General features: G+C 40.9%; 2 protein-coding genes across 2 annotated transcripts in view; one reads left to right on the forward strand and one right to left on the reverse strand.

Moving 5' to 3' along the window:
* Nucleotides 1-13,029, forward strand: part of LOC122402847 (ADP-ribosylation factor-like protein 6-interacting protein 1) — a 52,157-nt gene that overhangs the window by 37,164 nt on the left and 1,964 nt on the right. The window lies entirely within an intron of this gene.
* The window catches only part of LOC122402831 (protein PFC0760c-like), a 31,020-nt gene continuing 18,005 nt past the window's right edge, over nt 15-13,029 (reverse strand). Inside the window, exon 3 of the mRNA XM_043405952.1 lies at nt 15-108. Within this exon, the coding sequence (XP_043261887.1) occupies nt 15-108 (94 nt within the window). The remainder of the gene's footprint in view (nt 109-13,029) is intronic.

Consider the following 13,029-nt stretch of genomic DNA (forward strand, 5'->3'; position numbering starts at 1 on the left):
ACCGAAGTCGTGCTTTATTTCGAGACACATCGGTTCGAAAGTTCGGTCACTCCGCTTCCGGAATCCGTGGTGCCTTCTATGCTGCTCAGAGACACGGTTTTTAACCTCCTGGTAGGGATTATTTAACGTTAAAATTCAATTGTAACTATTTAGAGCAGGTAACTTCAGCTTTCTTGGTCTATGAGAGCAACACTAGGTATTGCATCAACCCTGGAAACACCGAGAAAGGTTGATGCATCCACCTAGTTTAGCAGGCCCAAGTTCTTTTCCTCGAAAAAAGGAATATTTTCAAGATTGAGGAGTCTTCAAGTTCGACACGATCGAACCGTACATTATTCAACGTTAGAATTCAGTTCGTAACTATTCAGAGCACGTAACTTCAACTTTCTTGGTAAGTGAGAGCAACACTAGGTGTTGCATCGACCCTGGAACACGAACAAGCGTTGGTACACTCGATCAACTTGGCAGGGCTAGTTTCGTTCCTTGAAAAGGACAGTTTTCGAGGATCGAGTCCTCCTATTGAGGTTTGATACGAACGTTAAAATTCAATTGTAGCTATTCAGGAAAGGTGACTTCAGCTTTCTTGGTGCGTGAGAGCAACACTAGGTGTTGCATCAACCCTGGAAACATCGAGAAAGGTTGATGCATCCACCTAGCTTAACACTAGAAAGACTGAAACTTAGTATATACCTATATTGCCCAAAAGCAGTCAAAATGACTGCATTGTGAAAGATTAACTAATTGTTTAAAATTAATTTTTAATATTATGTTATAATATTATGAATTCAGGGCGCAGAAATAAAATAAACAACTTGTTAGAACAAGTATCACTGCATAAAGATTCGAATAACAAGTACTACTTTAGCTTATTGAGAAACTGCAATTTATCAATAGGTCTGGGTTAGGTCTGGATTAGATCTGGATTAGATCTGGGTTAGGTCTGGATTAGATCTGGGTTAGGTCTGGGTTAGGTCTGGATTAGATCTGAGTTAGATCTGAGTTAGGTCTGGGTTAGGTCTGGGTTAGGTCTGGATTAGCTCTGGGTTAGGTCTGGATTAGATCTGAATTAGATCTGGGTTAGGTCTGGGTTAGGTCTGGGTTAGGTCTGGGTTAGGTCTGGATTAGATCTGAGTTAGATCTGAGTTAGGTCTGGGTTAGGTCTGGGTTAGGTCTGGATTAGCTCTGGGTTAGGTCTGGATTAGATCTGAATTAGATCTGGGTTAGGTCTGGATTAGATCTGGGTTAGGTCTGGGTTAGGTCTGGGTTAGGTCTGGGTTAGGTCTGGGTTAGGTCTGGAATAAGTCTGAATTAAGTCTGGGTTAGGTCTGGGTTAGGTCTGGTTTAGGTCTGGGTTAGGTCTGGATTAGATCTGAATTAGATCTGGGTTAGGTCTGGATTAGATCTGGGTTAGGTCTGGGTTAGGTCTGGGTTAGGTCTGGGTTAGGTCTGGGTTAGGTCTGGAATAAGTCTGAATTAAGTCTGGGTTAGGTCTGGGTTAGGTCTGGTTTAGGTCTGGGTTAGGTCTGGGTTAGGTCTGGGTTAGGTCTGGATTACTTAATAATCCAAATTATCTTAACCCTTTGCACTCCTATGTCGAGTGTGATTCGACATCAATTTTGATCTCAGGAACATCTTCGTCAAGTCTCACTCGACATTCTTTCAAGTCCAAACCAAACAGATATCATACACTTGGAAATTACAAAATACAACAACAGTGTAAATAAAACACTTATTTTAACAGGTAAATTTCAAATAAAACACTTAAAAGCATTGTTCGTCAAGTCCCATTCGACATTTTTCTAATCCAGACCTAACCCAGAGCTAACTCAGATCTAATCCAGACCTAACCCAGACCTAACCCAGACCTAACCCAGACCTAAACCAGACCTAACCCAGATCTAATTCAGATCTAATCCAGACCTAACCCAGACCTAACCCAGACCTAACCCAGATCTAAACCAGACCTAACCCAGACCTAACCCAGACCTAACCCAGACCTAACCCAGACCTAACCCAGACCTAAACCAGACCTAAACCAGACCTAACCCAGATCTAATTCAGATCTAATCCAGACCTAACCCAGACCTAACTCAGATCTAACTCAAATCTAATCCAGACCTAACCCAGACCTAACCCAGGTCTAGGGTCTGGGTTAGGTCTGGGTTAGGTCTGGGTTATGTCTGGGTTATGTCTGGGTTAGGTACGCCCAAATCGACAATTTATCATGTACTTGTATGTTATAATGTGTTGGTAATCGAAAAAAAATGAAAACTGTTATTTCAATACATAGTCGAACTGGTCATATAAGAAATTTACTCAATTCAATAATAAGAGTCATTTGATTATTTAAAATTTCCCAAGCAGTCAAAATGACTGCTTTTGATCAATATAGGTATACCACATATACCGGAAATGAAGGAGGGAGGAGGTAACTACAATTATTAATAAACGCATTTATATGTTGTGCAAAATGTCACAAAATTCTAAGTAATTGTGTCATTATATACATAATTGTTTTTCTAATTGAAATTAAAAAGCAGTCAAAATTACTTCCTTGGGCAATCTAGTGTTAACAGAGCTAGCTCTTTTCCTTGAAGAAGGAATATTCTCAAGGATTGAGTCTCCAGGTTTGGTTAGAGATGGAGAAGACTATGAGACCAGGTCAAAGTCGATTAAAATCTTGTCTTGGAAGGCGTTTGGGTTGGAAAGTTAGGGGATTTGGAGACGAAACGAGTCATCTTTTGAAGGAAAGCTCCGAAACGGACTGTACCGTTGGTTGCTCTAAAGATATCGCTGCGTCCACAGCCAGGAATAGAACAGTGACGTCGTCGTCGTCGACGAGCTAACAGCAGCTCCTCGTTGCTCGCCACCGACGGTCAGCCAATGAGACACGCTTCGAGGTCGATGCTGAAGACTCGTACGCCGCGCGGTTCCGATTTCGTCGCGGCCACTTCCTCGTTTCCCTCCTCGCGTTTTTAGTGTCACCGGTGATACTTACGAAGCGTCCAGTTATTCGTCACCTTGTTCCCCGGTTTTCTCGATTCTCGAGCTACCAGGTACTCGTGGGTGGTCCCACCAACGAACACAGCCTCTGGATTCCTCGAGAAGCTCCTCCTATCGAAGGTTTCATTTTTTAGGTTATATTTTACCAACTGTGAGCCACCAGAGGGCATTCTTGTGCAACAAATCTAAAATTTCATATTATTTTCACCCCAAATAGAAAATATTTTTTTTTTTTAAATAAGAGTCGTAGGCTAAATTCTGTTCAAATCGATGTTTAGGATAATTTTTAAAAAAATTTTCAATGCAATTTCCTTCAATTCGTTTCAAAGATGTTCAAACTCTTCTCGCGACCTTTATTATACTATAGAAAGACACCAGATCTAAAAACGAAGACGCGTGCAGACGTAGTAGCGTGTGTGTTACGATTCCACGAAAGAAAGGGCTTCCTAGAACGAAATTCTGGTTGCAGAGTTTTTCCGAGAATGGAAGAATGATCGAATCAAAGGCAGTCAGCGATAATTTACAGTCGAACCGTGTCTCCAAGTTTTTCGAGTTCAAAGGACGAATTTGAAACGGGGTGAAGGGGGAAAATAAAAAAATGGGGGCGACGCTGTCAGGGACGGAGTCGATAAAAATCGTTGACAAGGGGGGCGTCGTAAATTTCTTGGGGGGGGGGAAAGAATTATTGCCACCGGGATAAAGACGAGCAACGATCTGGCCAAAAGGTTGCACGAAACGTGGACTCGTCGAGCTCCTCGTTTTTGGAAGTTCTGGATTCCTCGCGTGTGACTCAATTTTTTCCGATTTTTCGATTCCAAATCCTGGCCGTGAAAAATCAAAAACGCAGAAAAATACCGATTTCGTACTGAAGCTTTCGAGACACTGGATTTATATAATTACCGTAAATGCGTATTGTCGTTGGTTATGTCCCTGAATTTTTTCAGATTTTTCGATTCGAAATCCTGGGCGTGAAAAATTAAAAACGCATAAAAATACCGATTTCGTACTGAAGCTTTCGAGACACTGGATTTATATAATTACTGTAAATGTATATTGTCGTTGGCTATCTCCCTGAATTTTTTCAGATTTTTTGGTAGGGTCTCTCAACATCTTATCCCCGAAAATCAATGATTTTTAATTCCTTCTCCACCCCTTTTAACATTCCAAAGGGAATTCATGAATCCTTTTCACACAACATTTCTAAGAATAACGATATTAAACATTAAATCAATAATTTAAGTTTTCAATTAATATCAGAATTCTCAGAGATTACTAATTCCCCTGTGGAACTAGAAAAATTCTCAAATCGAGATGTCGATTGAAATAAATTCTAACAAAACCAAATTAAGTACCCAAACAGATTTTAGGTTACGCTAGTTTACATTTAAAAAGAAAATTTTAGTCTTCCAGTTAAGAGCTGGCTCGAACAAAGGAACTGAACAACGTTTCATAGTTGAAGAAACTTCTTTTTTCGCGCTGTTCGCGTTCGCGCCAGTTTGTCGTCGAGCGCGCGTGCGCGGCGCAGCGTCGCGCGCATCCGCGAAACAGAGACGTCTGCCGCGTTCGGGATCGCGTTGAACGCGTTCAGGCTAGACAACGATCCTCGAGAACGCGTGTCTCGTTGAATTTATACGTTCACATTCCCGTCACACGACGTGCCACCCAATTAAACGTTTGATATAGGGTGGACCCCCGTGTTGTGACTTTCGCAAAAATAATCGCAGCGCGGGGAATTCGCGAGAGTTTCGTGGAACGAGGCGGTTTTCAAGCTGCCTTACAAAGTGTAAAATTACTGGCTCGAGGTAAGCTCGATCCTCGAGGCTTTTTTTTCTCTGCCATTTAACGTCACCGCGACAGCCCCTTTGATCGCTTTATCGTCCTCGTCCAGGAAAACAGTGAAGTCTTTTAAATAGAAAAATCATTTTATGGAATTTTAACACTTTTACGACCACATGTTTTCTCGAAACTGTACTCGAGGTTTTATAACCCCCAAATTATGGGGATTGGTAACGCGAAGTTTTTGAAATAGTACTTGTCATCGTGGATAAACTTGAAATATCAAATTATGGTTAGCTCTTGATATAAAATTTTTATACAAGACTCTGGTCAGGAGTCTGGGTTAGGTCTGGGTTAGGTCTGAATTAAGTCTGGGTTAGGTCTGGGTTAGGTCTGGGTTAGGTCTGGAATAAGTCTGAATTAAGTCTAGGTTAGGTCTGAATTAAGTCTGGGTTAGGTCTGGGTTAGGTCTGGAATAAGTCTGGGTTAGGTCTGGGTTAGGTCTGGGTTAGGTCTGAATTAAGTCTAGGTTAGGTCTGGGTTAGGTCTGGAATAAGTCTGGGTTATGTCTAGGTTAGGTCTGGGTTAGGTCTGAATTAAGTCTGGGTCAGGTCTGGGTTAGGTCTGGGTTAGGTCTGGAATAAGTCTGAATTAAGTCTAGGTTAGGTCTGGGTTAGATCTGAATTAAGTCTGGGTTAGGTCTGGGTTAGGTCTGGAATAAGTCTGAATTAAGTCTGGGTTAGGTCTGGGTTAGGTCTGAATTAAGTCTGGGTCAGGTCTGGGTTAGGTCTGGGTTAGGTCTGGAATAAGTCTGAATTAAGTCTAGGTTAGGTCTGGGTTAGATCTGAATTAAGTCTGGGTTAGGTCTGGGTTAGGTCTGGAATAAATCTGAATTAAGTCTAGGTTAGGTCTGGGTTAGGTCTGAATTAAGTCTGGGTTAGGTCTGGGTTAGGTCTGGAATAAGTCTGAATTAAGTCTAGGTTAGGTCTGGGTTAGGTCTGGAATAAGTCTGAATTAAGTCTAGGTTAGGTCTGGTCTTAAAGTCTGGGTTAGGACTTAATTCAGACTTATTCCAGACCTAACCCAGACTTAATTCAGACCTAACCCAGACCTAACCCAGACTTAATTCAGACTTATTTCAGACCTAACCCAGACTTAATTCAAACCTAACCCAGACCTAACCCAGACTTAATTCAGACTTATTCCAGACCTAACCCAGACTTAATTCAAACCTAACCCAGACCTAACCCAGACTTAATTCAGACTTATTCCAGACCTAACCCAGACTTAATTCAGACCTAACCCAGACCTAACTCAGACCTAACCCAAACTTAATTCAGACCTAACTCAGACCTAACCCAAACTTAATTCAGACCTAACTCAGACCTAACCCAAACTTAATTCAGACCTAACCCAGACCTAACCCAGACTTAATTCAGACTTATTCCAGACCTAACCCAGACTTAATTCAGACCTAACCCAGACCTAACCCAGACTTAATTCAGACCTAACCCAGACCTAACCCAGACTTAATTCAGACTTATTCCAGACCTAACCTAGACCAATTCATCGCTGATAACGGGGGATAGGTCTGGGTTAGGTCTGGGTTAGGTTTTGTGTGTAATTTCATCAATTTTGTTGGAAATTATTTTCGTGTAATAATTTGCGAAATAATTTTGTTCGTCACGCTATAAAAATAGTTTTCCTTGTTTTCGAAGTTACTCTCGATCATTACTCTCTCAGAAATTTATTGTGAAATGATTTGAGGCGTGTATAATTATAATTCGTCTATTCGTTCATAGTTTCGAGATATTTTCTGGAAAATATAAATCTACGAAGAATATAAATTTCTTTGCTATGATAATTACATTATTACTGCATACTCTAGGACGGACATAGGCTATGTAGCATGTCTCAGAAGCGCGTTATGAACATGTAATTTATGTGCAAAGATTTCATGCGTACGACTGTTTGGTGGACCACGCGACCCCTGTATACGACAGTCTACTTGCGCGCGCATTCCCGTTAACGGCCCGCGCGATACCTCGCCCGTAGCAGTACTGCGATATCACCGCCAGGTGGCGAAGCTTCTCGAGCGCTTTCTCGCGAGAGAATTGCATTATCGCGGATATATATGTCAGGACGATCGTATAGTCATAAATTGCTTTTGCATAAGCACGGACAAAGCCTACACGGGGCATGCTAGTATAAAATGAAATTGATGGAATACATCATTAAATTTATCAGCTGCTTCTAAAATAAACCTGAATATTATTTGATAGAATTTTTATGAAATTCGCATATATCTTCTTACTATAATATGTACCATCGCAGTCATTTATTTTATGAAACAGTTAATTTTATGCAACATAAAATAAAATTTCATGCAATACATCACTAAATTCATCAGTTCGAGTAAAATAAACCTGAATATTATTCATAATTTGGAAGATTTAAATTACTAATACGGTTGTCCAGATTGTTTCACTAAAGATCGTTTTATTTCTGGTAAAATCGTCGATCTAAGAGTGAAATCAGGTTTGTTTGTTTCATAACTTTATTGCACGACTTAAAACGGAGTCTCAGTTGGATTCGAACGCGGGAATCTTCGTTCCTGTCGTCATTTGTGCAGAATTTTGGCATAAAGTAAACAAAGTGACTGTTTCGTATCGTTATTGGCGATCGTTCCGTCAAATTAATTCCTCGTGATTCCTGTTTTCGTTCCCGTTTCTTTCGTGGCTTTACGGTCGCGTGAAACTCACGAGATTTATGAGCGTAAACGAGATTAAACGTAAGATTCAAACTCCCCCTTCGATTTTCTCTCCACCGACGAGAAGATAATAATTCGACTATTCAATATTTATATACTTCGATAATTATTTTTCTTTTTCTGATATTAATTTGTACACTATTATCGACCCAAGAAATACTATCACTACAATTTAGAGAATTCCTCATTTCTCATTTCTCATTTCTCATTTAGTTATTTTATTTATTAGACCGACGTCTCAAGAGTATTTTCGGTTAATTCGTCGACATATGTATAATGCATTAACTCGACCCTTTTTTCTCCATTTCCTTTGGGAGCACCGTGGCCAATAAAGTCGTCGACCTCAGAAGAGTATTTTCTTTGCCGCGAAAATGTATCAGACGATTCTGAGTAAAACGTTCTAAGATCTTTTAAACGTTGGAATGTTTCGTCGTTTAGCGACTCAAACTGATTCAGATGCTTTGTTCGGGGAAGCATCTTTTGGTAGGTGAGCATCGTTTCGAGTTCAAAATCCCGGGAACGCGAATTCGATGCCGGTGTCGTCCGTTTTTGGATTTCGAAGAAACTTCCGAGCTTCAGCGTTTAGGCGTGTGGCGTTTATTAGCTTCGTTTCGAAACGTGCTGAAGAACAGATTCGACGAATAACGAAGTATCAGAGGGGTCATTGTACCTTGGCGTATCCTGCGAATTGGCATCCAAATCGCAAGTAAATACGAATCTCTGATTAGGGGAACTAAGAGTCAAGTTTTAGAAAGAGTTTGCATCTAAAATTGAACAGCCAAATTTTACTTTTACTTCTGAAGAAGTGTTTTCCTTGGAGAGTTCACGATGGGCACTGAACTTTTCACAAGTTTCTACCCTTTGTCCTTTGGTTCACGTCTCGAGTTAAATGGTCCTAAAAATTGCCCGCAATTTGTAGAATCACGCGGCCATCGTCAACTTGACACTCGTCACGTTTCGTCGCGTGAATCTGCAGCTTGCCAAGAAACTCGATGACACAGTATTGGTGGAGTGTGTTCGACCAGTGACACGTTTCTGTGCAACATGTAGGTCATTATTTTTATTTCGACCATCGATCAAAACACTCGACATAACCTGTACCAAATATTCTCGTTCCACCCGGTAAATGATCGACTTCCGTTGATACGAAATCGAAACTGCAAGCCTATAAGCGATCATTCGGGAGCATTTGTGGTTAAATTCTACATTTCGACGCTTTTGTTATCAGTGTTTTTACCAATTATTATCGTTCGTGCTTTTTACGAAAGATTTTTAAAACTTTTGACGATTTTATTCAAATTCATGTGAGTTGTTTAGTTGGATAATAAAAATTGACTGTAGTGATATTTTAAAATGAAATTACTCGACCGAGTTAAGTGTTTTATTTGCAATTTATCTGTTAATTTATCTGTTTAGGTCTGGGTTAGGTCTGGGTTAGGTCTGCATTAAGTCTGGGTTAGGTCTGGGTTAGGTCTGAATTAAGTCTGGGTTAGGTCTGGGTTAGGTCTGAATTAAGTCTGGGTTAGGTCTGGGTTAGGTCTGAATTAAGTCTGGGTTAGGTCTGGGTTAGGTCTGAATTAAGTCTGGGTTAGGTCTGGGTTAGGTCTGGAATAAGTCTGGGTTAGGTCTGGGTTAGGTCTGAATTAAGTCTGGGTTAGGTCTGGGTTAGGTCTGAATTAAGTCTGGGTTAGGTCTGGGTTAGGTCTGAATTAAGTCTGGGTTAGGTCTGGGTTAGGTCTGGAATAAGTCTGGGTTAGGTCTGGGTTAGGTCTGCATTAAGTCTGGGTTAGGTCTGGGTTAGGTCTGGAATAAGTCTGGGTTAGGTCTGGGTTAGGTCTGAATTAAGTCTAGGTTAGGTCTGGGTTAGGTCTGGAATAAGTCTGGGTTATGTCTAGGTTAGGTCTGGGTTAGGTCTGAATTAAGTCTAGGTTAGGTCTGGGTTAGGTCTGGGTTAGGTCTGGAAGAAAAATTAGATTTTCTAATTAGCAAACTCGTCTTTTTAAGAGTAAATTAAGACCTAACCCAGACCTAACCCAGACTTAATTCAGTCTTATTCCAGACCTAACCCAGACCTAACCCAGACTTAATTCAGACCTAACCCAGACCTAACCCAAACTTAATTCAGACCTAACCCAGACCTAACCCAGACTTATTCCAGACCTAACCCAGACCTAACCCAGACCTAACTCAGACTTAATTCAGACCTAACCCAGACCTAACCCAAACTTAATTCAGACCTAACCCAGACCTAACCCAGACCTAACCCAGACTTAATTCAGACCTAACCCAGACCTAACCCAGACCTAACCCAGACTTATTCCAGACCTAACCCAGACCTAACCCAGACTTAATTCAAACTTTTGAAGATTTTATTCAAATTTATGTGAGTTGTTTCGTGTTTACAGTGAGATATAATGCATCCAAAATTTGTGTCAACGTATGTGTAAGATTTTGCTTCTCGAGAGATTAGAAAATCGGTTTCGAATTACGTAAAAGTGAACGCAACTGGTATAATGTTAAAGTGTAACGAGAATTACGTTTATCTGATCGCATCAGTGAGATAGAAGAAGTGTAAGAGGGCTATACTTAGTAACAACGATATAAATATAACCGTACAATATGTCTCAAGGTTCTCTTTTAATTTTAGAAGAAATTCGCAAGAATACCTGCGGTGTCTCGATATAATGCCATACGTAAAATGTATTACACGTTACTCTCTTCCTACAGAAACTGAATTTCTCTCAGATCTACACTCTCGTTCGATAATATGTACATACGATCATGAAACTGTATGTAATCGTTGTGAGTTACAATATTATCGATTGCACGAGAGTTTTACAGAGCGAGCGCCGTGATTGGTCAGTGTTTTTCGTTAATAATTCAAAAACGAAGCTCCATTCGACATTTTTGGAAAGGAAATTGTTGTTCAGAATCGTCTCAGCTACCCCCCATTTCCGGTTCTTGCACTATTTACGGGACACCCTGTATAAGCAGAATATTTTTTATTGTTTGATCTATCTAACTAAATAAATCTACTATGATTCTAATTTCTAGTAAAATTTCTGAAAATTTGCTCGACTAAATTTCGTTGAAAATTCACCTTAATATTCTACAAGAGAATAAATAAACACTTATTTCCATTTCATTCTAAATTTCACCGCATATAAATCGTTCCAATTCCCCCGATACAACTAAATAAACACTCTACAATCGTCCATAGTCCCAGTATCGATATTTCCCCGCTCGTATCGAACAAAATCGCGGAACAAACCGTTCCAGGTAACCGTTGTATCAGCAGCTCCTTCCATGGAAGCGCGCGCAGCCCACAATCGGTTGACACTTGCCCGCTGCCAAGACGCCCCCTATTACTCGCTCGCGGCGTTCGCAACGTGCCGCGGGTCGCTCGAGTTGGAAGGACAGCGGTTTTAAAATAAGCTCGCGCGAGTCCCCGAGCGCTCCGCCAATCGGTGCAGTCTCTCGGACGTGCGCCGTCTCCCTTTCAGCAGTCGTTGATCGTCCACCGTTCTCGCAACAGTCCTCCTCGTCGTCGTGATCGTGTTCGCGGTTCGTCGTGATCGTGATCGTAGTCATCTACGCTAGTAGACGCGTTAAGCTCGAGTCTGTGGTCTATTCGTGCCCCAAATCAGCGCTCACCGAACGATACACCAGAGTCAGAGAGAGACAGAGAGAGATAGAGAGTGTGTGCGCCAGGTGACACGTGGTGCCGGGTTCGCGTAGTGTTTCGTTCCGCGTGCAACACGCTTGGACGATTTGTCAGAGTTCACGGGGTTCTTGTTACCTCTGTTGTTCTTGTTACCGCTGTGCGTGCGATGTCGGGTTACGGAAGGTGATCTCCTTGAAAGGATACTCGTGTTTGGTGCGGTAAAAATAGAAGTAATCAGCGTTGCAACAGCGTCCCGGAAGCGGGACGCGGGAAAACGATACGCGATCGAAGCTCCAAGGCGCGTTTTCCAGGGTAGATTCGTGAATTATTCGCGTCGAACGACCCCTTCGACCGTGAGATGACTGTAGATCATGGACGGTACGCTTCTATTCTCGACGATCATATCAACCCCTCTGACTTACGATTTAATTTCATTTTGGTTTATTTTAATATGTAATGTTGGAATCCGGTTGGTCAAGTAATGCTCCTTTTGTATAGTAAGAGTTTATTCATTTACATTGAACTCACGCCGAACTCAACTATTAAGAATGACGGAATTTGCAGCGGAATTTGACTTTTTGGCGAGACGTTAACACCAGCAGACTTCTTGTGCAACTCTCAGCCCCTGGGCCCTGCGGGCCGGGTATATATATGTCTTATCAATAGTAGGGGAGGAGGACCCTTAGAACTAGTGACTAACGAGCCTTGTGACTAACAGACGATGACGTATCGATCTTTGACCTATTGGTCATCCAACAGTAAGCTTCATGATTGTGAGACTTGACATTAAGAACTGGTCAAGATAGAGATTCTACCAGTAGCTAAAAATTGAATATCGAAAGGTTGTAGACATAAATTTTCAGGGAAAAACGATGGGCCAAGGCTAGATTCAGCAGAGGATAATTATCGTTGGAACGTCGCGAGTTGTAAAGCTTGCTGATTGTGAATTATCGTACGCTTGAACGACGTGGCCATGTTAGTTAGTTAATTTGTCAGTTAGTTAGTTAGTTTGTCAGTTAGTTAAGTAGTTTGTCAGTTAGTTAGTTAGTTTGACGAGTTACTTAACCCTTTGCACTCCGAATTATATTTCAATTTTGTTACCAGCAGCTCCCAACAACAACAACAAAATTATTAACAATTATGTATAATTTTTAGTGTTATAATAAAAATTGATTCCAGTGATATCTTAAAATGAAACACAATGAAATTCTTATGAAATAGCATTGTGGTATAAAAAAAAAGTTATTTGATAATAAGAAAAGTTAATTTTTAGTAGGATAATAAAAATTGACTGTAGTGATATTTTAAAATGAAATTACTCGATCGAGTTAAGTGTTTTATTTGAAATTTACCTGTTAATTTACCTGTTTAGGTCTGAATTAAGTCTAGGTTAGGTCTGGGTTAGGTCTGGGTTAGGTCTGAATGAAGTCTGGGTTAGGTCTGGGTTAGGTCTGAATTAAATCTGGGTTAGGTCTGGGTTAGGTCTGGGTTAGGTCTGAATTAAATCTGGGTTAGGTCTGGGTTAGGTCTGGGTTAGGTCTGAATTAAATCTGGGTTAGGTCTGGGTTAGGTCTGGGTTAGGTCTGAATTAAATCTGGGTTAGGACTGGGTTAGGTCTGAATTAAGTCTGGGTTAGGTCTGAATTAAGTCTGTGTTAGGTCTGGGTTAGGTCTGGAAGAAAAATTAGATTTTCTAATTAGCAAACTCGTCTTTTTAGGAGTAAATTAAGATCTAACCCAGACCTAACCCAGACTTCATTCAGACTTATTCCAGACCTAACCCAGACCTAACCCAGACTTCATTTAGACTTATTCCA

This window comes from Colletes gigas, unplaced genomic scaffold (assembly GCF_013123115.1).
Source record: "Colletes gigas isolate AHSC1104 unplaced genomic scaffold, ASM1312311v1 Colletes_gigas_Sc00040, whole genome shotgun sequence".
NCBI lineage: Eukaryota > Metazoa > Arthropoda > Insecta > Hymenoptera > Colletidae > Colletes > Colletes gigas.